This window comes from Salvia hispanica, chromosome 4, assembly GCF_023119035.1.
Source record: "Salvia hispanica cultivar TCC Black 2014 chromosome 4, UniMelb_Shisp_WGS_1.0, whole genome shotgun sequence".
NCBI classification, from domain to species: Eukaryota; Viridiplantae; Streptophyta; class Magnoliopsida; order Lamiales; family Lamiaceae; genus Salvia; species Salvia hispanica.
This window is the reverse complement of record NC_062968.1, coordinates 21,745,578-21,771,288: the sequence shown is the minus strand read 5'-3', so window position 1 is coordinate 21,771,288 and position 25,711 is coordinate 21,745,578. Positions and strand designations below refer to the sequence as shown.

The following is a 25,711-nucleotide window of genomic DNA, read 5'->3' as shown; positions in this document are numbered from 1 at the left end:
TAAGGAAAACACTCCGTAATTGAAATGATTTGTGTAGGGAGTAACAAAAAACGGCTTCTTAACAGAATTGAAAAATATATTGCTTATACGTGTGACATTTGAACAATGTCATATAAATTTATAGTATAAGGTTACATGACGAGTTGTGAGTGCCAAAATCCAATTTGAAGACAATAATAGTACATAGCAGAAGAGCCTGAGCTCGGCCAAGAATGATGAATTGCTGTTCGATACATGGAAATCATAGTACTAGTTGAAAATCAAACATATGCATTAAATCATATCAAATGCTGTTGAAAACAGCAAACAGATCACCGTGGACGTAGTCGTTGTCGACCAAACTCACCAAGTAATAGCTGCTCTTCACCTGCGCGCGCACACACAGAAAACACATGTAATGAGTTACATAAACTTGCTACTGCTTTCACGAAAATTGCGAAAACGACATCTAAAACTTGTTACCTCCTCGATCACTTTTCGGGATGGGTCTGCTTCAGGGTAGAGATTGGCCCACACCCTCGACCAGATTTCGAATGCTTCGTCCTTCCACACCACGAAGCTAGCGGGGTCGACAACGGTAGGCTGGATTATCTCCTTTGCGGGGAAGACGCCCCATGTGACCGCGTTCACGTCGTTATTGCTGACATTAGACTTCAAGGTTCCTTCTTTGTTGACAGCCAAGTAGGTAAGACGGGGGAACTGTTTGCATTTTTCAACAAGAGCAGTCAACCTCTCCGGGGAGCAGAAAAATTCTACGTATGCCTTCTGGTATACGTACCCGCCTGGCCCTCCCCATCCTGTATACCAGGTTTATGCAAGGAAATAAATAGCTGTTTCGTACAAGAAACTGAAGTCACAAATCATCTTTCAGTTTTAGTACATGTCTATGTATACATTTACATAGAAAATATTCTCTTACCAACAGTTGGAGAGTCAGACTTAGCTCCGTTAACAGCAGGTTGGCTGTTGATAGTGAGAAAACCTTTCAAGTTAATATTACCCAGATTCTCATTAATGATTTTGGTCTCTGGCTGAAGCCCATCTAGCTCGGACCATGGACTGCTTCTAAGTTTCCCAAGGCAGAAGGACATAAATTTCTGAGGCATTAAAACCATCGTAAGGACTCAATTAATGATTTTCAGAAATTTCAAGTTATTAAAGCTGTAAGGATTATACCTCATAAATATCTTCAACACTTTTCAAAGGACCAGCCCATTCTTCTTGAAGCTTCTTGTCACGGGAGCGTGGTCGCATGAACTGCCAGAAAATTACAAGATTCAAACACAAGAAAACAATAAATAGTATAAGAACTAGGGAAGTATAAGCTATATAAATACTTCCATTATGAAAGTCAGAAGAAATAATTGCAAAAAATTGCATGACCCAGCATCACCAAGATTTAAAGAAAAACGAGAATGCTAAAGTCATAAAAAACACTTGCAAAATTGCATTAACAATGACAACAATGCAATTGACAGAAGCAACAGTGCAAAAGTAGAGAAAGTGTTTGAATGAAAATGCATGCCTGATAATCTGTAAGTGCTCCATATGATGCATTCTGCGAATCTCCCCATCGACCATGTGGGTATTGGTCCCAACCAATAGTTCGGGATATATAGCTCTTAGGACGATTAGCCCTGACATAACAACAAATAATTAAGGTTATATTAACTGGAATGTAGGTAAGAATCTCCAAGCTTATTAACCTTAATAAAAAAACTTCAATTACCAGAAAATTGGGCGAACATCTTCTTTTACCCTGAAAATATTTGTCGGGCGTCTCCATGGTAGAGACCTTGAAATTTTGGACTCCTCAATCAGTCCAAGATTCTGCATTGGAATTTTAGATGAACCACAGATTTTTATTCAACTGTTAAAACAGATCTTAGGTTTCTGAAGCTACAAAACTTATAGAATGTGAATACTGAATACTAACCGCCAATATTGCCAAAGCAGATTTCTCCATGTTTAAGGTATACAGATGCAGAGTTCGGATCCCACTAGCCAGAATCTTCTTGCACATTTCTGTTCCTAGGTGAATACCGTAGGCCCTAACAGCCTCTTCATTGTCCTTGATAGGCTCCAAGGCCTCCATGACCTCAGACGGGATCTAATGTAGGAGATATATATTAGTATAAGTAAATATAATTGATTTAATCTAGAAATGGCATGAGCAGAAGCAAATGCAACAGAACACCCACTAGGGCTATTTGTTAAACATACATGTATCACAATGAATTCTAAATCCGATACTTCAACTACGAGATGCATATCATATTATCTTTAACACAACACTGGACTCATACCTGACCCTACCCATTGCCCATATATTGCATAAATTGAACAAGAAGGGGTTAAAATTCTTCCTGGTGTTCTAAGAGCTTGATCATATATCCGCCACTAGAGTTTGACAACACTACTGATAACAGTTAGGAGAGATGCAAGCAAGAAATTAAAATAGAACAGCAGAAAAGCTTGTAAATAATGTCCATTCTTTTGAGTTTGTTTTGACTAGTATCACATACAAATACAATTGAATCTTAATATTTCCAGTGCTGGTTTGTAATCAGGTCACCGTTCCGTATGAAAAATCACTTCATCGTGCAGAATGGTTTTGCAACCACTTCTTTCCATTTATGCAAAAGTCCATGAAAAACACTAACCAATCTAGTCCATAGTTTATGATTGCATGGTGTTCCATGGTATGTAGACTGATCTTAAGTGTTAAAAAGAACTTACTGTTTTCTAAGAGGTAAAAAATCTTGGTCTCATTCTTTCCTATCCCAAACCACTACTCAGATGCACAAAGGCTACCACAATATGAGGGAGTTATAGAAGACCATATCTAACTGAATTACTGAAAAGATGCAGCAATAACTAAAATATCTTACATACGTGTGCAGTTCGACTCATACCTTAGTTTTGCAAAAACCAGTCATGCGAATGAAGCCCTTGTAATTGTTAATGGGCATAATGCCAGGTACAATCGGACAGGTGATTCCAATTTGACGGCAGTCATTCACAAATTTAAGGAAGATGTCCGTGTCGTAGAAGAGTTGAGTTACAATGACATCAGCTCCAGCATCAACCTGAAGAGGAAAGAGCACCAAAGTGGTGTAACTCCTTGGAGAACTCGTTCATATTGAGTTCAATCAAATATGTAACAATGCAAATTATAACAAATGGTAAACTCAGGGGGAGCAGTAACCTTTTTCTTGAGATAAGCAAGGTCACTCTGATATGCTGCCTCTGGGGCCAATCCGTTCTCAATAATGTCAGGATGCCCCTCTGAACATTTAAGGTGTGCATAAGAACCAACACCAAAACTATGGTCACAAATATGAGCACATTTGCACAAAACTTAATTTCCAACCAGCATACATGAACATGCTAAAAGCAACATATAAAACTAACTCACATAGTCACGCCACCGACAAAAACAGAGTATGCATATAAAAATAAACATTTCTACATACATATACACATATAAGCATGTCAATATATCCAAATCTAACAAAAAAATTCGAACCTGGATAGCCGGCAACAGTAATCCCAAAGTAGTCGCCATACTGTGCACGCATATGCTTGACCTATAAACAAGCCAAAAACAAGCACAAAATCAGCAACTCAGCAGCATCAACACATACATTGCTTACAACATCAAAGTTCAAACGCGATCAAACTTACGAGATCAAGCGCGCACGCAAAGCCTCCCTCGACCTGGACGAACTTATCCTGACCGTGCGGGGGATCGCCGCGGAGGGCAAGCACGTTCTGAATCCCATTCGACTTGATCGTGGTGAGAGCGTGGTCGATCTTCTCGACAGGCATGTTTGTGCAGGTGAGATGCATCATGCTCTCAACACACACCATGTTCTGCATCCGCTTGACGATCTCCAGCGTCAGATCCGCCGTGGATCCGCCGGCGCCCCAGGTGATGTCGCAGAAGGCGGGGTTGTGCGCCACCATCCGCTCCATCTTGTCGAAGAGATTCTCGACGCCGTCCTCCGTCTTCGGCGGGAAGAACTCGAACGAGAACACCACTCGGTCGTCATTCGCCGCAGCCGCCGCCTGGATCTTCTCTATCACCTTCATCTTTGCTGCCTCCAACAAATTGAGCAAAATCCGATTCAAATTATCCGATAAAAATGCAATTTGATGGAAATGCAGATGGAGGAACCAATGCGAGATGCACACAGCAGAACAGATTCTCCGAAAAAGTTGAAAATTGGATCAGATCTGCGAGCAATGTGCGAAATCTCAGTGTGTGAGAATTGGTATTTTAAGGGATGAGTGAAGGTAGGTAAGATAGAGAAGTGTGCTTGGTAAGGGGCAAAATTGTCTATCTCATGATGGGGCCCATGGATTAAGTTGAACAACCGCAGAAATTCGACCACCAACCAACAAAATATGGATGAAATGACGGATTTGTGCCTCCATCTCTTTTGATAGCGGTAATGCTGATTTGACTATTTAATTTTTGCACGAGGCTTGAAATGGAATCGACAAAAAACGATTTTTAAAATTCCAAATCATAGTCGATCTCCAAAATCTCTATGTTTAGAGTATCATTTTAGAATTATAAACCAAAATAATCACTTTTTAACAAAAATATTCCAAAGCAATTATATCTATATACTTTTCCAAAATTTCAAATTTTAGTTATAGGAGTAAAAATTACTAACAATTTTGTTTCATAATTAAAATTATAATATTATTAGTAGAGGAATATGTATAAAATTGTGAATGAATATTAAACCCTATTGTGATATAAATGAAGATAATATAAATCTGGAGTTTTAATTATGTTTGTGACGTGTATTTGTGTAGACCGACGAAAAACAAAGGGTGTCTCTACTGTTTTTAATATTAAGTTATTCATTCTAACTTGAGAATTGAGATTGTTGTTTTATTTTTCTAACATATTAAATTTTTTGGTATATAGAGTAGAGGTGTTAGCACTTACCATGGACCGAGCTAAGAATTTGATGATGTAGGTGGACTACTACTATATGAGTAAATTTTTTGGTGCACTTATAAGGAAATTTGGTAGCAAAATTAAAGATGTAGATAGAAAATTTTTGAAGTGAGGCATCTGCCTGTTGTGGAGCTCAAGAAACGCATCCGACATCCCACAAACGCGTTGGACCCTTAATTGCCGCCCATCGAGACTGGAGCACACCAAATGCGCGCTCCACGTCCTTGCGCGCCGACTCCTATCGTTCCGCAAAGTAGGCCTTCTTTTCATCACTTGTTTGCCTGATCGTCTTCACAAAGACCGGCCACCGAGGGTATATCCCATCCGCCAAGTAGTAGCCCATATCATGCCGGTTGCCGTTGGCCACAAATGAGATGGCTGGACCGACGCCCTGGCACTTCTCGTTGAAGAGGGGAGACGAGTTCAGGACGTTGAGGTCGTTGTTCGACCCGGCTACCCCAAAATACGCATGCCAGATCCACAGCCGGTAATCAGCTACGGCCTCGAGGATTATCGTGGGATTCTTTGACTTGTAGCCGGTCGTGTAGGCCCCCTTCCAGCCAGTCGGACAGTTCTTCCACTCCCAATGCATACAGTCTATGCTGCCTAACATCCCGGGGAACCCATGCTTCTCCCCTAGCTTCGCCCCTAGGATAGCCGACCCATGACGACAAATTTACTCTTATGTTTGGCGAAAACAACCATGGCAATACCCTGATACTCAGAATTTCTAGGAAGGAGAAGACTTGAGAAAATGAAAAAGCTAAAACATGTAGTATGATAAAAAAAATTTATTTTACGACATCATATTTGTGAGAAGATAAATATAATTGATTGATATCGAAGATTCAAGCATCTTTTGAAATTAAGAAATGTAAACAACTTTTTTTGCAATGAATATTATAATTATCGACCTGCAAAATAAGATTCAGTGGTGATTCAAATCCCTGACTTAATAATTGGAGAAGTGTTTCTACTAATTGAGTTACTATATTATATCGTCTATTTAACTGTAATTTGGGTACATATAATAAGAGTTTTATCTATTTCTGATTAAATAATTTTAGAACGTATTCACATTATGAACACTCGTAAAAAAAATTATTGTAACCAATAAACGATACTACTACTTAAATTAATAATATTAATATTATTAAAATTTTCTTAACAAAAATCAAATAAAAGGAAACAAGGTGGCATTTTTGTCGGTGTGCGTGCGGCCGCGGGGGAGTGACGTGGCCATATGCTACTAGACTACCGACATATGATGCAAGAACATCTTCGGTTGTAATGAGAGATACATCAACCAATTTAATTAAATCTCTATATTTCATTACATGTTCATGTTCTTTCTGGATCAGATTTAGCTGCATGGGGCCCACATAAATGAACTAGGAGTATTAATCTTTTGTTCAAGGTTGAAGAAATAGATCTAGATTTTGCATATTTAATTTTGTTTTCTATTTATTTTTAAACATTCATTTGTTGACTGACTCAAATGCCCCTAGGAATTGCTTTAGTCCATGAACACGCAAGTGGGGTGAAGAAGAAGATTCACTTAATTAAGAAATCTTGGCTTCTTAGAAGTTGTTCACAGTCTCATCAATTTCCCAACATTAGCCACTTTTCCTCATCAATCTGGGCTTCTTAGAAGTTGTTCACAGTCTCATCAATCTGAAGCCGAAGCCGTGCGGGGCGGAGGTGGCGTGGGCTTTGCGAGGAAAGCGCAGAGGTGGTGACAACCTTCGAATGTTTCTTTGAAATTGGTGACAATTTAAGAGAGGAATTGAGAAGAGGGAGGGAGATGGAATCGGCGGGTGGGTAGAGAGAGGAGAGGTGGCTGGTGGCTCCCGCTGCTCGCCGGAGACGGCAGTATCACCTCAGGAGCTTGAGATTTTTCAGATTTGAGATTCATGTGTCCCCTTGGGAGTTGAGATTTGCAGATCTCGAGGGAATCATGGACGTTTCCAGCTTCATCTTGAGGAAGAAGACGAAATCTGCCGGTGCAGAAATCCAAAATGCGAGTGGGGAAGATGACTACTTGAGAAATTGAATTTTTAAGGGGTGAGTGGGTAATTCCATGCAGAAATAAAAACCACCAAAATGATGAGAATTAATTTATGCGAATAACACATCCCAACAGTGCGGGCCTAGTTTGTACCTCGGCCTTCCAGAAATTAATCTTGAAATATGAACAATCAATAACACCAACATTTACCCCTATTTCTTATCATATCTAGAATCTTGAACACGCGTGCATACGATAGATACTCTCCATTTTATTATTTACCACATCACAAAACCATGCATATACATAAATGCCAATTAATGCAATAATTTTCACAATAATATAAGCCTCCAAGCATGAAGAGTGATGGGCCTATCACACAGAGTTGTGGATGAGAATCACATTGAGCATGCTATATCTCATTAGCAGGATCACAAACGTAATTGGAGAGACTGTATTACTGAAATGAAAATTATTGTGATTTTATACTTATTTGTTGCGAGGATTTGTCATCCAACTAATCGAAGATACTCCCTCTGTCCCACTTAAAATGAAATATTTGGAAATCGGCACGGGATTTTATGTTTTATGAGTTAATGAAGAGAGAGTAAAGTGAGAAATATGAAAAATAGAGATAGGGTTGTTTCCATTTTAAGAAATGTTTAATTTTAATGGGACAATAAAAAAAAGGAAACGTTTTATTTTTAATGAGACAAAGAGAGTTATTTATTTATGATTGCAAAAGTTAGCGACTTAGATTTTTCTTTAAGCTATTTGTATAGTAATGTAATGATAGAATTATGTAAGTTGTCATCTACAATACAATAATTTCCTTTTTAAACTTCCTTCTCCTCTTTAAAGGTATTAATTCTTTACTTAATTCTTTCATATTATAAATACCTAGATTTTCATCCTCAATTCTAGATAATATTTAAATATTTATAAAAATCAAGTTTATATTTTAATATTCCAACAAACAATTCATCATATTCAATCATTTACTTGCATTTAAGATAAGCAATCATCAATCACACAAAATTTTATTAGCTTCTACTTTTACCAGGTCACGGCAAAAGTAGAATGGTTCTAGGCGCCTTGCATCAACCATTTTTTCTTATAGTATGTTCAATGTTGTTTAATCAGATGATAATGCTATTTATATAAAAATTTTGGCCTCACTGCCGTATGTTTTAAATGTATTAGTATCTAATTATCAAATTATTTCTTTCATTATCCATCTCTCTTATTTTGTATTGTTCATGTCGACATTGGTTTTATTTTCGTGGACACTAAAAATATGAAATAATTATTAGTAGTAGTTTGAACTCAGCACTAAAATTCTACGTCTGCCACTAATAAGAATCAATCCAACTTAATGACACGCAATTGTATCTCACTATGCCACATAAGAAAATATGAGGAGAAACTCAGACACAACTTCATGAAAAACTAAGGGCTATTTACAGGCAGAAAGTTTTTTATGGAAATCAAGTTAATTCTTAATAATCTAACAAACAATAATTACAAATTTTACGTTTATGGGTTTGTTAATTTTCTATATTTAATTTATAGTACGATAGTACCTTCTTTGTATTAGTCAAATATTGTTAGGCATGATTTTAAATAGAGAAAACCGTATTAAGGGAAATTAATTCAAGGAAAGATTTGAAGAGAATATTATGGAGATTCTTTAATACTAGTCAGGAATTGATATGGTAAAAAAGAGAGGTATATAACTATAATACCGTATATGCAAAATTTCGTGCTGGAGATTCTGTCCTAAAAATGATGAACCATCAAATCTATGCACTTACAATAGGAGAGAATAGCAATAATCTTAAATTGCTTCATTCCTAAATCCTACTACTACTTATCAAATTAACACTCTAACTATTCCTTGATAGTTTGTCTTCTTTTCTAAAAGAAACCAAACATTTCAGTGATAATAAGGTACTACTATAAACTGATTTTGTTTTTAACTTTTTGTATGTAGAGAAGATCTTGAGAGCAAAATTCGAATTTGAGATGATATATGATTTCCTAAATGAGAATATATTTTTTGAGTTATGTGAAACACGGCCAATCTTATTGGTGTTTTTGAAGGAGTATTGATGTATTTCATTTAAAAAGAATAGTTATTTAGAAAAAAAATTGAATATGGCAAAAGCATTGACACATTTCATTTTTTATACACCAATGAAGTGTTTCCTTTCACATAAGTCATAATACAAAATAAAAGATTTCAGTTTAATGGATATTTTTTTTTCAAAAATTAACCAAATTCGAATTTTTTTTTAATGTGATTGTACATTATGTAGGGCGGGCTCCATTTTACCTGCATTTTTTGGTTTTCGGGCTGAACTCAATGGTAAGGCGACAAAATCATCTACAAATAAAAACTTTTGAGCTTGATTTGCTAAGTAGTGTAATCTATCTCAATTTTGGGTTTGATTTGCATCACTCAAAATGCTAGGGTCTGCAACTAAAGCTCACCAAGATGCTAGGCCCATTAACATGCTTGTGTAATTAATCATTTTTACAATAGAAAATACTTTCAATAAATGATCCAAAAACCACAATCATATGAATACAATGATCAATGACAATTACGACATCCAAAAAGCAGCCATCAAAGTCAGAGTAAACAGATGGTCTCAACAAAACAGATCACTTGTGCTGTGATTTTCAGAATCTCATCCCTTCTTAAGAGGAATGATGGGCTGCATTATTCTATCATAGAAGAAGGCTATACAAAGTGTCCAAATAAGGCCAGCCAAGCCTATCTGCAAACAGATAAAAAAAGATTAGTATTCAAAGGGCTTATTCGGTTGAATATTTACGTGATAATTATTCATAGCCAACTAAAATAATCGCCTATTACCAGAGGGAACAGAGGATCAGGAAGGTTGATCCCAAAAATTGTACTTAACAATGTACATCCCATGTATTTGAATTGCAACATTCAGCAAATGATTCTTGTAAATTGTGGTTATATATTTGGCCACAATTATGCACATCAATCCCGCTGCAAATTCGGTCATGAAAGTGGAAGCAATTACTGCTTTTCCAACGTGCTCTCCCGCCAAGCACAGCAAAGCCTATGCTCATCCACAAAACCATGAAAATACCTACCTGCGAAGAATGAAGACATCTGCTTTACTAATTATTTAAAACTACTAATTATATCTAATCATTCAATTCGGAACAAATTTCCACTAGATTTCAGAAATAGAATTATCACCAAATTCAAACGCAATTTGTCGAATTGAAGAAATCTCGGACCCCACCGCCGGAAGTTCCATAATCAGCTTCTCTCCCCGAAATTTTGAGAAAGATAAAGAGGGAAAGAATAGAATGCAATTTTGTGAAAGAAAATTTTAAGTAGAGTTTTGGCATTGCTACTCCAACTTTCCTACTCCACACTCATAACTTAATTAAATAATTCCACTATCACTTAATCATCACTTACATGTTTTACTCTTATTTTATTAAGTTAAATTGTGAGAGGTGAAGTATGAATGGATTAGGAAATATGGAGTAATAGATCCACTCTAAGTAGAGTTTTGGAGAAGAGGGATCGCCAGTTTAGATGCACACTCCTTTTGTGGACGCCAGTAATAAAACTAGGGTACATTTTTTAATGTGAATTTTATTTTGCTTTTAAGTATTTTTTTAGTGAACTAGTACCCATAAAAAAACGTCTATGTACACAAGGAAAGAAGATGACAGAATAATTGATTGAAATACATAATGTCTTAAAATATATTGATTACAATTAATTGTGTTTTTCATAGATAGAAAATAATCTTGCCTATATGCAAGACCTTATACGAAAATAATCTTGCCTATATGTGTTAAGGTCTTTTCCCTTAACGGCGATCGGCGGCTGTCGCTCGGCAATCGAAATTGCTCCGGCGCCCTGGCACAGGGTCGGCGGAAATAATAGTTTCGAGTTATGCGCGGGTTCTTCCCGTCGGGCAACGTGATAACTAGGGATGTCAATTCAACCCGAAACCCATAGGCCGGCCCGAACAACCTGGTAATATGAGCGGGTTAGGGTTGTAATTTTATTATCCGAATACAAAACGGGCTAAACGGGTTGGCCCGAATGGATTGGCGGGTTAAACGGGTTGGCCGGATGGCGGACTTCTCGTCGCCCTTCAGATAGGCTCCGGGGAAGTCCGTCGGGGAAGGGCGCCATTGTGGCTCGGAGAGGAGGATGAGGACGTCCCGAGAGGACACGGGAAGGCCGCGGCTTTCGCGGGAAGGTGACTCAACTTTATTTTACCCAAATAATACCCGCAAGTGTACGGGGTTATCGTAGCAAACAACAAGCAAGAGTATATCGTATCCCACAGAGACAATTTAGTGTAAACCTAAGTACCACGAACAAATTTCAACTACTATCCAGACGATCGAGAATTTTGGTTTTAAACTAACAACTACTAAAAGCATATAAAATCAGAGATTAAAATAAGCACTTAAACAAGAAAACAATTAAGCAAGTTATAGAAAATGATAGAGAAATATGCATAATTCAAAGATCCGATGCACAACTCATAGCCTAACCCAATTGAAACAAATTACCATTTAAAGTCTCCAGAATTGTTGAATCAATCACAAATATAGATTAAACCCCCTCCCGAGAAATCCGTAGATTAGGTGTAATAATTGAAGTCTCCTTCTAATTCTTAGACCTAACTCCTAATAGTTCGATTAGATTAAAGATCCCACTCAAAACCTCAACTCTCCCGAGTTTTATTGAATTAAGGTGTGAATAATTCTTCTTTCAAGGTTAAATATTTCATCTCTCGATTATTCTAAGAAACCCTACACTCCCAATAGGTGATCAAGCAATTGTTAGGAAAAAGCACAAGAATAATTCAAACAATTGCAAGAGCAAGATAAAAACGAAGTCAATTGGATTAAAACTATAAATCAATGCATCTTCACTAAGAATTCTACATAAAAGATGTTTAGCTACTCATGTTCATGGTAGAAAACAAAAAGAAACTAAGCAAAACAATGGAAATCATGATCCGAATTGCAATTGGCGGAAGAATTGAAGCTTGAATCTTCAATCTTCTTCCAAGAATTCTTCACCAAGAGAGAGATGTGTTTTGTCGCTTGTAGAGAATGAATAGAATTGACCTAATTCTTCCTTCTTATTCCCCCCTTCAAAAATAGCGTTTCTGCTTTGAAAAACGTCAGATTGACGGGCCCGGCCGGGTGGAATTATAGGGTAATAATTCACCCGGGCGGGTAGGAATTTCTGGACAGCGCAGTGTTCGTATAATGGTCATAACTTCTTCTACCGAACTCCGATTGAGGTGTGCGAGATACCCACGCGAAGCTCTTTCAAAGACGAAGAGATTGATATGCATTAGGAGCTGATTGAACTTCAAAATATCCAGTAAATATTGTCTCAAACCAAAGCTGCTGCACATCCACATATTTTGTACCTTTTTCTACACATTCTTAACAAAATGGTCAACATACCAACATAATAGAGAAGTAGATATAAACACGCTTAATAATAGACGAAATATGCTCAAGTTCATACAAACCACCCTCTAAAACCATGTAAAATCCAAGTATGTCAGAAGGGCAGGCGGACGTCCGCCATTGTGGCGAGGCGCGGACGTCCGGTATTCACAAAGCACAAAGCGGTCAGCACAGCAAAGCCTATGGTCATCCACAAAACGATGAAAATACCTACCTGCCAAATTCAATCACAAAATTATATTCTACTACTAATTAATTAAAATAGGTTTTTTAGCTTAACATACTACTAATAAATTTCCACCAAATTTCAAAAATAGAATAACGAAATTCATCGACTATATATCACCAAATTCAAACGCAATTTGTCGAATTGAAGAAATCTCTCGGGCCCCACCGTCGGAAGTTCCATATTCAGCCACAGCAGCTTCACCTTTCGATCCCACAACAGCTTCTCTTCCCGGAAAAACAGAGAGAACAATTTTGTGAAATAAGTACAAAAATTAAGTAGAGTTTTGGACAAGAGGGATCGCCGTTTTATTTTTTTTGAACTACAAGAAACACATCTATGTATGGATATTCATGTCAAAGCACATCAATTTTGAGAGAAGATTGCAGACTAATTGATTCAATTACATAATTTCCCCTATTAGATTGATTACAATTTATTGTGTGATCCACAAATAGGAAATAATCATGCCTATATATTGAGGGGCTAAACTACATTATAACGACACGCTGAAATACAATTACATCTTCTAATCTCATCTTTTATCGCCAATATGCAATATATTTATAAATATCATCTTTCTCGATTACCATTTTATTCTTAAAATTAAGAAATGTAAAGAGTTTAAAGATATACTGAAATAATGTCCCTTAAATTATTAACACTTGTTTGACTTAGTATTACCCTTACTTGTATGATGTTGCGACAACATATATTATTGAAAGGTGTCCTTTTAGCAATAAATATTTTCAATTTAGACTGACGAATTAAGATAGAGGGATTAAGATGAATGATAGTATTTGGTGACACATTATTAATTTTATTTTCACTGCTATTTCTAAATGAATTTTTTTGAAAGGTGTTCATGATATGGATGCTCGTATGTATCAGTTGTTGTAATCATTGGACACAATTGTTACTTGAATTACTATTATTTATTGAATTTTATTATAAAATAGATTTTTTATAAATAAAACAAGAATATAAAGGATACAAAGTGGCATTTTTGTCGGGGAGTAAGTAACGTGGCCATATGCTACTAGACTACCGACACATGATATACAAGATCATAAAACAATTTAATTAATAAATCTCACCATTTTATTACAAATTATATGAAAAACTCCCCATTTTATTATTTACCACAAACACATGCATATAAATAATGACAGTTTATGCAATCATTTTCACAGCACTATATATAATTGTTTTTTAATTCTTTGTGCAGTGCAGTTGACGAGAGGTTATGTATGATCTTTCCTTAGTTGGGAGCAAAAAACATTAAACTTATTCACCCACTTTATTAATTCGATGCAATAAGTTTGTTTTTGTGTTCCTCCATTTGTTATTAATTAAATTATGGAGCAGTGGCAGGTGGTCATATAATTAACAATTTACTTATAAACCATTATGTAAATCAATAAATTAATAATAAGTACACAAGTTAATTTTTCCATTTTTGCCCATGAACTATTTTAATAATAAAAATTATAGATTGATAGTAGTAATTTTGTAACTAAAAGAGAATGTTTAAAAATGATGAATACACCCACTACATACTGATACTATGATGCAATAAATTTATATTTTATTAGATACGTAAAGCATGCATTATATTCATATATCTAATATGTTGACTCGATATATTAAGTACCGTATGTGCAAAAATTTCGTGTCAAAGATTCCGTCCCAAAATAAATAAACCATCAAATCTATGCACTTATTTATACAATAAGGGAAAGTAGCAATAATCGTAAATTTCTTCATTCCTAAATCTTATCAAATCAACATTGTACCTATTCCTTAAAATTAATTGCTTTGACTTTTCTAATTCAACGTAGTTTTAGCCATATAATAATGTAGTAAAAAACAAGAAATGGTCCACTTTTTCGATTGAAATTATTCCATTCAAAATCCACCAAGAAATAGTCCATTATTTACCATCAATAATCAAAGATATCGAACGAGTTTTCAAATTTCCATATCATAAGAAGACCATAGCAATCATGTGAATAATGAATATTACCCTACAAAAATCATTGTGAATATTGACTATATAATGCTTCATTTTACTAATATAATGTTTTTACCTTGTCATTTCTTTTAATTTATATGGACCTCAAACTCCTCTAAAACATTGCACACTCTCTTATAAAATAGGAATAGTATATTTATTTAACATTTTATTTGGAAAAAGTAATAAATGAGGCGTTAAAATTTGTTCACTAGTTGAGGAGATGAAACGCGTTATTAAAAGAGCCAAATTTGGGCGGAGAAATGTAAGAAGCGTGAATCGTCATCTCCTTTAAATCTCGTTTCTTATTTTGTTTCATTATCTCTCTCAGATCTATTCTCTCTCTCATTGCATTCATCGCAAACAATCCGAAGATGCAATTGGCGCATTAGAGCAGCTCGATTAAGTTCCCAATCGGCGGAATTCGTCGGTGTTGTTCGCCACCGGCTTATTTCGTAGCTCAAGGAGTCGGTTTTGTTGATCAATTCCGCACAATCAATGTGAGATTATTGCACGGCGCCATTGTTCCCGCTTTCCCGCTTTTTCCGTTGCGCGTGGCGGATCTATAGAGTATTGTGGATTCAATTGAGGTAGCTGGAGAGTGAGAAAGAGAATCGGAGATGGAGGGGGAGAAGAAATCGTCATCCGCGGTGTCGGATATGGGTGCGTGGGCGATGAACGTTGTCAGCTCCGTCGGAATCATTATGGCGAACAAGCAGCTCATGTCATCCAATGGATATGCTTTTAAATTCGGTTAGTTTGTTTCCTTTTTAATCACGCGAGATCTTTTGCATTTTCAGCCTTTTAATGAATCGATGGAGAATACCTTTTAATTATATAGCATCAGATTGAATGATTCAAATGGATATGCTTTTTAATTATGTTATTTTTGAGGTAATTCGTGTGTTTCATCTTTTCTTCTTACCTACTACTCCATTAATTAAAGCTCTATTTTTGTGCCAATCGATCTTCAGATTGAATTATTCTGATCTTCAGATTAAATGTCTTCATAAATGTCAGATATAACTAATATCCAGAAGAAGAAAAAGACCCCTAGGCATTTCAAATTTCAGTTCATTTATAACCTTTATGTTTACTAATATCTTTTAATCATTGCAGCCACAACATTGACTGGTTTCCACTTTGCTGTGACTGCGATTGTTGGCATGATATCAAATGCGACGGGCTTGTCCACATCAAAGCATGTGCCATTTTGGGAACTTCTTTGGTTCTCAGTTGTGGCTAATATGTCTATCACAGGGATGAATTTGAGCCTCATGCTGAACTCAGTTGGATTTTACCAGGTATGGTTCTATAACATTCCAAACATATGTACTATAATTTACCGTGTTGCTTGCCCATATGTGTTATACTAATTGGAAATACCCCTTCCCTTCCTTCTTTAGTGGTGAAGGTTGAAATGACTTCCTGCCTCAGCACATGAACTGGCAACCGGTTGTTATACATCTCATTTGATTTTGAGATGCATTGTTTTTGTTCATGTCCTTTTTTGTATTTGCGCATCATATTACTGGATTGAGCACATATACTTTTAAGCTTCTACTTCAAAAAAATTTCGTTGGTTAATTTCTGGTTTGAATATATATTAAACAATTGTATTTAAAGAATTATGACTGGACACTAGTTGATGCTCAGGACCTGCCAAACATGCAGGAAAAATACTTAAGTTCTTTGTTTACGAGAAAAGTTGTTGGGAATCTAATTTATTCTGTATTATCAAAATCACATACTGTATCAGTTTTGTTGCGAACTTGCTACATCTGGCAATGCAAGGATTACACATTTTTATTGCATTTTACTACTCCGTATGAAGTAAGTCTGTTAAACTAATTGTGTTGTAATTCTTGTTTTTGGTGTAGATTTCGAAACTGAGCATGATTCCAGTGGTCTGTATAATGGAATGGATGCTTCACAATAAGCAGTATTCAAGAGAAGTTAAACTGTCTGTGGTAATTGTAGTTATAGGTGTTGGTGTTTGCACTGTTACGGACGTAAAGGTGAATGCCAAAGGATTTCTGTGTGCTTGTGTTGCAGTTGTTTCAACATCGTTACAGCAAATTGTGAGTATAACTTCTTTCCATTCCCTTTTCTCCTCTTGTGATGTCTTAGAGTTTGTCAGATTTAATGCCCAATAGGAGAGAAGTAAAAACCTTTTGCTTTTTACTTGTTCTTGCTGCCTCTATATTTATATGGACTACCAGATAATAAGTCTAGTTTACTTTGATTTAACTGTATGGCACCTTATTTAGATCCTTAAAATTTTTAAATTTGGTCCAAAGTATTTATCCAGTTCTAGTACGAAACATACACATTTCAATTTTGTTTCTGCTTCATGCTTTTGGTTGTTATTCTAGTTTCCTTCACGGTTTGGAAACTTAAGCAGTTTAGCTTAGCCATTACCTGAAATAGCTCTAATCAAGTACTGCTTGGCTCTCTGTTTTCTAACTGTGTATTGAAACCCATTGATCATTTTTTAAATGTTACGTAGATATTAGAAATCCATTGTTTGTTGCCTAAATTTGTGCTCATGGATTATTGATCGGATATATTATTCTCGGTCCTTGGTGCAGTCAATAGGTTCTCTGCAGAAGAAGTACTCTATTGGTTCCTTCGAATTATTGAGCAAAACAACTCCAATCCAAGCTGGCTCTCTTCTTGTGCTGGGTCCCGTCGTTGACTTCTATCTTTCGGGAAATTTGATTTTCGATTATAATTTTGGTGGTGGAGTCATCGTAAGCACTCTTCTCCTCACCCCAATCACAATCTATATAGTAGCACTGGTCTTTATCCTGCACGGACAATCTTCTTTCTTAACTAACACGGGATGGTGTATACCTGCAGATGTTCATACTTCTGTCGTGTTCTCTGGCCGTGTTCTGCAACGTGAGCCAGTACTTGTGCATCGGACGTTTTTCAGCTGTTTCCTTTCAAGTGTTGGGTCACATGAAAACAGTGTGCGTCCTTATTTTGGGATGGGTGTTGTTCGACTCCCAACTGACTTTCAAGAACATCATGGGGATGCTCGTAGCCGTGGTTGGCATGATAGTTTATAGCTGGGCAATGGAGCTCGAAAAGCAGGTGCATGCCAAGACGCTACCCCATGCCAAGAATAGCTTGACCGAAGAGGAATTCAGGTTGCTGGAGAGAATAAACTCGGGTGCTGCTAAGGATCCCGAGACTGGTGGGACGAAGACTGGAACGAAGGCATAGCCATCGGAGCTCGTTGTTGGAATCAAGTCCCTACTATCTTAGTTTGTGTAGGGTGTCGTGGAATCCCATTTTTACTGTTTATGCAAGACGCTATTCATTTGTTAGACCACATATATGATTCAGGAAATTCGAGGTTAGGTAAGTTCATTGATGAAGAGGGGAGAATTTATTTGTTTTGGTTTTCCATAATTTGTGGAGGTTTGAATGGAATCGAGAATTTCTCAACTGATTTTTGCATAGTATTTATATATAGAGTTTTCATTTCAAATGGATCTCTCTCTCTAATATAGTATGTATCGCACTTGGACTACGGATTATTGTAACCGCTGTCAGTAGTAGTATTATTTCTATTAATTAATTATTTGAGAGTTTTAAAATAATTTAGAGTAACTTATTCATTAAGATTTAATTAATTACAAGTATTATTTAACTTACGACTTGACGACCTGCTATATAAGAGTATGATTTAACAAACTTTTTGTCATTCAGTTTATCGTGGATCGAATCATTTGTATTCATGGCAAAGATTTTCGCATGATAATAGCCAAACATGCACGATTTAAAAAAAATAATTTCTGTAATACGTCGTATTTGGAGTTGAGTTAATCGAATATCGACTCAACATGCACGCTTATCGTTCGTTCTCTATCATGCTTCTTATCTCAATCAAAATATACAGAGTATACATTAGATTACATCTTCCTAATTGTAAATACTAATGGGGTATATTTTATTTTTGCAATTAAAAAATGAAGAAGTAAGCAAATTTAAATACTAAGTTCATATTTGGGAGAAAATTAGAAGTCCTACTCCACTAAGTTTAGTCAACGAGGATTGAGGTGAAGACAACGACCCTCGAGCTCGATTCCATCTCTCTTCCTGCATAATTCCTCACCACATCCTTCTGTTTGTTTTTCTTTACATTTTCCATACCGCCATTTCGTTTGTACCGATAATAAATTTTCAGTGATTGTTGATCGGAAGAAATTGGAGTAGCGACGAAGATGGTGAAGGAGACCGAATATTACGATGTTCTGGGTGTGAGCCCCACAGCCACCGAGGCCGAGATTAAGAAGGCTTATTATGTCAAGGTGTGTTTGATTTTGATTTTCAGCCGTGCCCTAGCTTTTTAGGACTAATTTTGGGGGAATATGGTTTTTCAATTCAGTCTGTAACCGTTGCTATGATTTACTTTTGTGCATGATTTTGAGTCGAAATTTGGAATTGGGGTATCAATTTGGGGGATTTTTATGTTTCTAACTGGGGTTGGATGAAAATGCTTGTTGTAGGCTAGGCAAGTTCATCCGGACAAAAATCCAAACGATCCTAATGCAGCACACAAATTTCAGGTGAGCTGATTGATTTTCCAAGTTTTTATCTTGTTGTTTGGTGAAATGCTCACCTATTAGTTTTATAATAGTAATATGATATGTTGATGTTTCATGTACACTGAGGTGGCTATTCTTTCTTTTGTACTTTTCCCTCAGATTTTGGGTGAAGCTTATCAAGTTCTGAGTGACCCGTCGCAGAGACAAGCGTATGATGCTCATGGGAAATCAGGAATTTCGACGTAAGTTTAGTTTGAGTTATTTCATGCATTTAGCTATTGGCATAAATAAATGATGGTTTGTACTAGGTGTTTGCTCATCCCTTTGTGATAATATTCTATGTCAATCCTTTCAGAGATTCAATTATCGATCCTGCTGCAATCTTTGCCATGCTTTTTGGAAGCGAGCTTTTTGAGGAATACATCGGCCAGCTTGCCATGACATCAATGGCTTCTATGGATGTTTTCACTGAAGGAGAGGAATTGGATACTAAAAAGTTGCAGGAAAAAATGCGGGTACTATTTTATTTAGATAAATTTCTGCCTCGAGTGTTGATGGGGTTACATGTGCTAATTCTATAGTTTCTTATTTCTATATTGAACCAGTTTCATCAGATTATTGCTCTAAATTACATCTATATTAATTTGTGGTTCATTTGGGTGGCAAAAAACATGTTGGTGCAAAAATGTCCCTTAGCTTTTGGTGAGCTATGATAGTATTAAAGTGATACCTTATGCACTTACTACAAAACTGAGGAGTTTTGTCTAAGAGTCTTGACTTTTGATTCATACAAAACTGTGAGTCATTTTTGTTCTTTTGAAATACTTACCGTTGAGATGGGAAGCATCATTCCCGTCTACTGGTAAAGAATATCATCGTGCAGTTATAGACTTAGGCCATGTTTGGTAGGGGTGATAACTCATCTAGGGATGGAAATCCATGAAAAAAAATGTCATTTTTTTCATGGATTTCCATCCCTAGATGAGTTATCACCCCTACCAAACATGCCATTAGAGTGATAGTTTTTTCTCTCCTTAGTAATCCAGTTTCTGCTTAAACAGCTTCATTGGTATATTTTATGTTGTAGTTGGAGCTTGTTTGTCTCTTTTGTCTACAAAAGGCACCAGGGCCATAATAATTCCAGATTCCAACTTTGATTTGTGAAGTTGACCTAGTTTTAGGATTTTGACAAGCTTTAACACAAAGAAACAAAGTATTATGTTATTGTTAAGTAATTTATGACTTCCGGGCATCCCTTTCATTATGGAGACTGGGCACTTAGTTATTGATGTAGGAGTTCATTGTTGGTGCGAAAGTCCTCTATATTGGTTTTCTGTTTAGCAAAATCTCCTTTTCAGCCAAGTTTTGATTTTCCTTTTGAATTTAGAGTGTCCAAAAGGAAAGGGAAGAGAAGCTTGCTGGCATACTCAAAGATAGACTCAACGTGTATGTCCATGGAAATAAAGAGGAATTCATCCGCCATGCTGAGGCTGAAGTATCGAGGCTTTCTAATGCCGGTGCGAAATCCTTTGCAATTTCCTTCATTTTCCTTGTCTTGTAGCCTGTCTTCTGCTATCTTTTCTCATGAGGAGCTACAAACTCGCATATTGATGGCACAATGTTCTAAACAGCTTATGGTGTGGATATGCTGAACACGATTGGCTATATATATTCAAGGCAGGCAGCAAAAGAGCTTGGGAAGAAGGTGATGTACCTTGGTGTACCATTTGTTGCTGAGTGGTTCCGCAATAAAGGACACTTTATCAAATCCCAAGTAACAGCTGCAACAGGTTAGCTTAAACTCACTTGATCCGTAAGCTGCTTCGCTTGGTCGTAATCACTTGCCCGTTTCTCATCTTAGTCTGTCCAGATCAAATTCATGCGTCTTGAACTGAATTATTCTAATTACAATTTTAGACACTGTTGAACAACCATCTGTTTGTTGTTTTGTGATAGTCAAGCAAACACAACTCTAGACACATAAGTAAGAACTTATGTAGACAACAAATCTCATCTGCCTCTCTCTCTTGTCATGTGTAGTTTATTCAAGGTCACAGTCGACACATGGACAGAAAGATGCCCCGAGAAATAAGATATGATTACCTAGATTCCTTAATACGCAAGCTTAAAAGTGCAGGGTAACTTTGGTTAATTTTGGCTATATCATAGGGAGCGGCACGATTAGCTAGATTCCTTAATACGCGATCTTAAAATTGTGTGTTGCTTTTTTCCTACAAAACTCATGACATGATATTATATCTGTTGTTGCCTTAGGTGCGATTGCTTTAATTCAACTGCAAGAAGACATGAAAAAACAGCTCAGTGCTGAAGGGAATTACACGGAGGAAGAACTTGAGGCATATATGCAATCACACAAGCAGTTGATGATCGACTCACTTTGGAAGCTCAATGTGGCTGATATAGAAGCAACCCTTTCTCGTGTTTGCCAGATGGTTAGCCAACAGCTGTTGTTTCTTTTGAATCTTTACTTTAACTGCTTCACAGCGAATTTCTTTCTGTTTATCGATGAATTTATGCTCTCAGGTTCTACAAGAAAACAATGCAAAGAAAGAGGAGCTCCGTATGCGGGCAAAGGGTTTGAAAACTCTTGGCAAGATATTCCAGGTAATTGAGAGGCCACCCTAATGCTCATCAACTTCCATATATAAGTTATCATATAATGTATTTTACTCGAATTGTTTTCAGAAGGTGAAACCAGCTAACGGTAGTAACAGTGTGCCAACTGATCCTGCAAGCGACACACTGTTTGGAAGCGGGCCAAGTCATAGCAATGCTCCTTCAAGCACATCTGCTAGATCAGTAAACGACGATAATGTCTCTACAACCACAGTATAACTTTGTCTCAACCCTCCCTATTTCCCTATAAGAAACTAAACAACGATATAAATCTAAATAATTTGTTCATTTATGTCGTTTCATGTCTTGCCTAACGACTATATTTATTGAATTATACAGAGCCCGTATGTGGAGGCTCCTCAGATTGCCGGAAGCCCGTACAATAACTTTCCAAGGTCAGCTGCTCCATCTGGTGTTCACAGACAACCATAAGCATGCATCACAGATTGGGAGAGCATTTGCTGTTGTATTATTGTGGTATAATCTTTGCTAGCCTAGTGATCAACTAGTGTATATCATTATTATTTATTATCATTACAGATGTATGGATCATGTACCAAACTTTGTGCTTACTTTATGTAATTTGTCCAAACCAGAGTATGTTAGTAGAAAAGTTATGCTCTTCAGATTCATCACATTGTTTATGTCTACATTTTTTTTTACTAATGGTTATTTGCAGTCTTTGGTGTGGCAAATTTGAATGCCATTCAATTATAATGCAAGAAGGTAAATAAACATAACAAACGGTGTGCCCGAATGAGTACATATATATATATGACTAGTCAAGAGAGAAAGGTTGCCATTAAAGATCTCTTACACTAAAATGCACCTCAAACAAGTTCAAACTTAGAGCACAATTATTCAGCAAAGACGAGCTATTCTGCAGTCGTGAGGAGTAAGAAGACGGAAAAGGAGGTTGCAGCGGTGAATGAGATATTAAATCCCGTTGAGGGTGACCACGACTCTGCGAGGAGTAGCTTCATCGCGGTGCTCACATAGCCAGATACCCTGACAAAAAGACAACTCAAGCATACATGAAAGAACACCTCTGCAAATAACTTCCAAATGGCAATAATTTGGTTTGAAAGGAAGAGCCAAAAACTCAGCAGTGTCCTAAGATAACAATCTGGGAGCATAAAAAAAGGGCATGCAACTTATTTCCTATGCCTAATAGTATGCCCTCTACTCTAGTATTTTTAGTAACCCCACCATAAAACTGAGTAAAATTCAGAGGCCATCACATCTTTCAAATTCATTAGTGAGATTATATTACATTTGATATAACATATAAGCAGGCTGGCTCTTGGATAAGGTTAAGCTTTTCATTCGTGGAGGTTAACGAAAAAATACCTGCCAAGTTCCCATATTCAGTTGTCCATCTGATATAGGGATCCTGCATAAGTAGGATATAAGGAATGGTGGTTAGTCAGTTCAATTTGGGCAACAGTAATAAGCTGCAACATAAATTAAAATCAGATGGTTGAAACTCGCACGTGAGGGAGCAGCCAAACATAGATGACTTGATGTGTGCCGGCATGTCATCTGGACCTGCGACATCACGACAAGGTTAACTACCAAATCAATTTGTTATCAAGTTCAAGAATCTAGATTCTACTTTGCTTTTAGGTTTTTTATGCTTATACTTCACATCTAACTCTGTGAATTTCATGTTGGTTTGGTACTTTGTCTTAAATAATTAAACAATGAAAAAAGTAGCTCACATTATGACTCCTTTTTTCTGTGTTCGACAATGTTTCAAAGTTAAAACTACCTGCAGCAAATAAAGACTTAATTCTCTTCTAAGAAGCTTGGAACAACTCCCAGGAAAGAAGTTTTATGATGATTCCACGACCATGTGGTCAAGCCCTCTTTACATACTCAAGAAATCTCATAAATCTCTGATCCTATCAGTTCCCACCCCATATCCAGCAAGCAACTCATGTTGACGAGGGTACATCACACAGTGCCCACCCCCATAGCCAGCAAGCAACTCAAGACGCATTTCTAATATAAGGTTCATGCATTGGTTAAGACATTTCGGGGAAGCTACCCTTTCGGGAAACTAAATTTTTCACTCAATTCCAAAGCAGCTCCAACTTTTTTCCATCACTACCAGTAATCTGTGGTCAGCACAAGGAGGATTGGCAGCAAGAGGATCTTTCACATGTATCACCTCTATATAAACTAGAAACTCAGATCATCAAGTATGCACAGAGCTATCATGCAAGCATAGACAACACTAGTTCTCCAAAGGGAATGCAGTTTCAAAGAGAAGAGATCTATTAATAACTGTCTTTTTATGTACTTATTATATCAGATAAAAAAAAGGCTGAAAATGGACCGCACCTTCCAAAGTATGCTTCCATGGTGCGGACCTCCCCTGAGACGAAAAATCTAATGCGTGAATATCATCCTGTAACAAGATTTGATAAGCATGCACAACCACGGAAAAAGAAAACCTACTTCTGGAACAACTTTGTTCAGAAATGTCTCTGTGTCATCACGAACATCCGAGTCATAGTTCTCGTTTATAGTTAAAGAAGCACTTGTGTGTTGCACTGTTATTAGAAAATGGGTTGAAAACGTGAAAAAGTTAAGATGAACCAGATTCTTGAAAAAGAAACATTTTACAGTAGTAAAAATACACCATAGGAGTCCGAATAGGCAGAACTTACGGAAAAAATGTGCAAGACCACACTTAAACCCTGATAGATCCTGCCCAATCTCCTTCAAAATCTGAGACAAGATGAAAGGTAGTGAAGCACAAGCAGAAAATAATGCAGTATTTTCCAAAGGGTAGAAGTCATCTTCATTGTGACCAGTGTCAATCAGCAACAAAACAACCCAATTGTGCACGTAAACATTTTCCTCACAATTTTCTCATTTCTCACTTGGTTAAATAGAAAAGGCAGTTAACCAAGGCATTTAGTGATATCACACTTTGCTTTGAGATATTCAGACTACATGCAAAACATCAGAAAACGAAGTATATTCGATCATTCTATCCTATATATGTCGTGATAAGAGGCCTCGGAGAAGTCTTCGAGGTACATGTCTTGTCAGTTTAAGAGGCACACTCCACTACTCCAGTGCAACCAGATGCAGCGTGCATCTTCCCTAATCAAATCCTGTTTGCAATAAATAAACCCTAACTGGGAATGGTCAATCCTAATTGGTGTGGATGTACACAAATTTTTGCCTCAGCTTTAGAGATGAAGTTCTAAAAAAATCTTCGCCAAGCAAATAAAATTATCCCCATCTAAATGAACGAAACAGGACACACACACACACAGAGTTATAGTGAAGTAACAAGAAATTCAAACACTTCTGATTGAATTGAAATCATTCCTAGTAAAAGTTCAATTAAGCAACCAATGGCGGCAACAGTTTAGTAATGAATCAAATACAGAAAGAAAAATTAAGACCTTGGAGGTGATGAGATGGCAGCCTCGCCTCTGGGCGGGGATGGTGATGGTCTTTTGAGCCCATTTCGGCGCCGTTCCAACAGACGGTGGCGACGGTGATGCTGTAGCCATTTGAATCTGCCGGTAATTCACACGAGTAAAGTGCAGCTGCCGCTTCTTGAGTGCTTGCGTCGTCGGGAAGTTGAAGGAGAGGAATTTCGCTGTCGTTGCCGGAATCACTGAGGAAGTGGACCGCGGCACCGGTGGCGTTGGGACTACAGCTGCCGCTTGCATTTGCGAATTTCAGATTAAATATAATTTCTTTTTTAGAAGAAAACGGATTAAGAACTGAAGCTAGGAATATAAAGTAAGCTTACAAT

General features: G+C 36.9%; 4 protein-coding genes across 5 annotated transcripts; 2 read left to right on the top strand and 2 right to left on the bottom strand.

Moving 5' to 3' along the window:
• Positions 1-58: 58 nt before the first annotated feature.
• On the bottom strand, positions 59-4,270 carry LOC125222925 (probable methylenetetrahydrofolate reductase). Its single transcript, XM_048125821.1, has 11 exons — positions 3,688-4,270; positions 3,530-3,590; positions 3,209-3,288; positions 2,916-3,089; positions 1,937-2,110; positions 1,730-1,830; positions 1,526-1,637; positions 1,177-1,257; positions 920-1,097; positions 463-797; positions 59-367 (listed from the first exon to the last, which is right to left on the bottom strand). Exons 1-11 carry the CDS (start codon positions 4,093-4,095, stop codon positions 284-286), a joined length of 1,788 nt encoding a protein of 595 aa, XP_047981778.1. The 5' UTR covers positions 4,096-4,270; the 3' UTR covers positions 59-283.
• Positions 4,271-15,025: 10,755 nt separating this feature from the next.
• LOC125185178 (UDP-rhamnose/UDP-galactose transporter 3-like) lies at positions 15,026-18,187 on the top strand. Its single transcript, XM_048081675.1, has 5 exons — positions 15,026-15,484; positions 15,851-16,035; positions 16,612-16,812; positions 17,323-17,484; positions 17,594-18,187. The coding sequence occupies exons 1-5, from the start codon at positions 15,352-15,354 to the stop codon at positions 17,960-17,962; spliced, it is 1,050 nt and encodes a 349-aa protein (XP_047937632.1). The 5' UTR covers positions 15,026-15,351; the 3' UTR covers positions 17,963-18,187.
• A 605-nt stretch (positions 18,188-18,792) lies between these two features.
• On the top strand, positions 18,793-22,559 carry LOC125221734 (chaperone protein dnaJ 10-like). 2 transcript variants are annotated; one of them, XM_048123952.1, is made up of 10 exons: positions 18,793-19,053; positions 19,252-19,311; positions 19,450-19,532; positions 19,646-19,805; positions 20,678-20,807; positions 20,922-21,080; positions 21,565-21,743; positions 21,835-21,915; positions 22,000-22,140; positions 22,267-22,559. In XM_048123952.1, the coding sequence occupies exons 1-10, from the start codon at positions 18,967-18,969 to the stop codon at positions 22,357-22,359; spliced, it is 1,173 nt and encodes a 390-aa protein (XP_047979909.1). In that variant the 5' UTR covers positions 18,793-18,966; the 3' UTR covers positions 22,360-22,559. The 2 variants fall into 2 exon arrangements, with proteins under 2 accessions (XP_047979909.1, XP_047979908.1); XM_048123951.1 differs by having other exon boundaries at positions 18,796-19,053; positions 21,997-22,140.
• A 117-nt stretch (positions 22,560-22,676) lies between these two features.
• Positions 22,677-25,680, bottom strand: LOC125221735 (UPF0047 protein YjbQ-like). The gene is made up of 7 exons (XM_048123953.1): positions 25,353-25,680; positions 24,603-24,663; positions 24,391-24,485; positions 24,274-24,307; positions 23,421-23,475; positions 23,278-23,320; positions 22,677-22,935 (listed from the first exon to the last, which is right to left on the bottom strand). The coding sequence occupies exons 1-7, from the start codon at positions 25,623-25,625 to the stop codon at positions 22,864-22,866; spliced, it is 633 nt and encodes a 210-aa protein (XP_047979910.1). The 5' UTR covers positions 25,626-25,680; the 3' UTR covers positions 22,677-22,863.
• Positions 25,681-25,711: the final 31 nt, after the last annotated feature.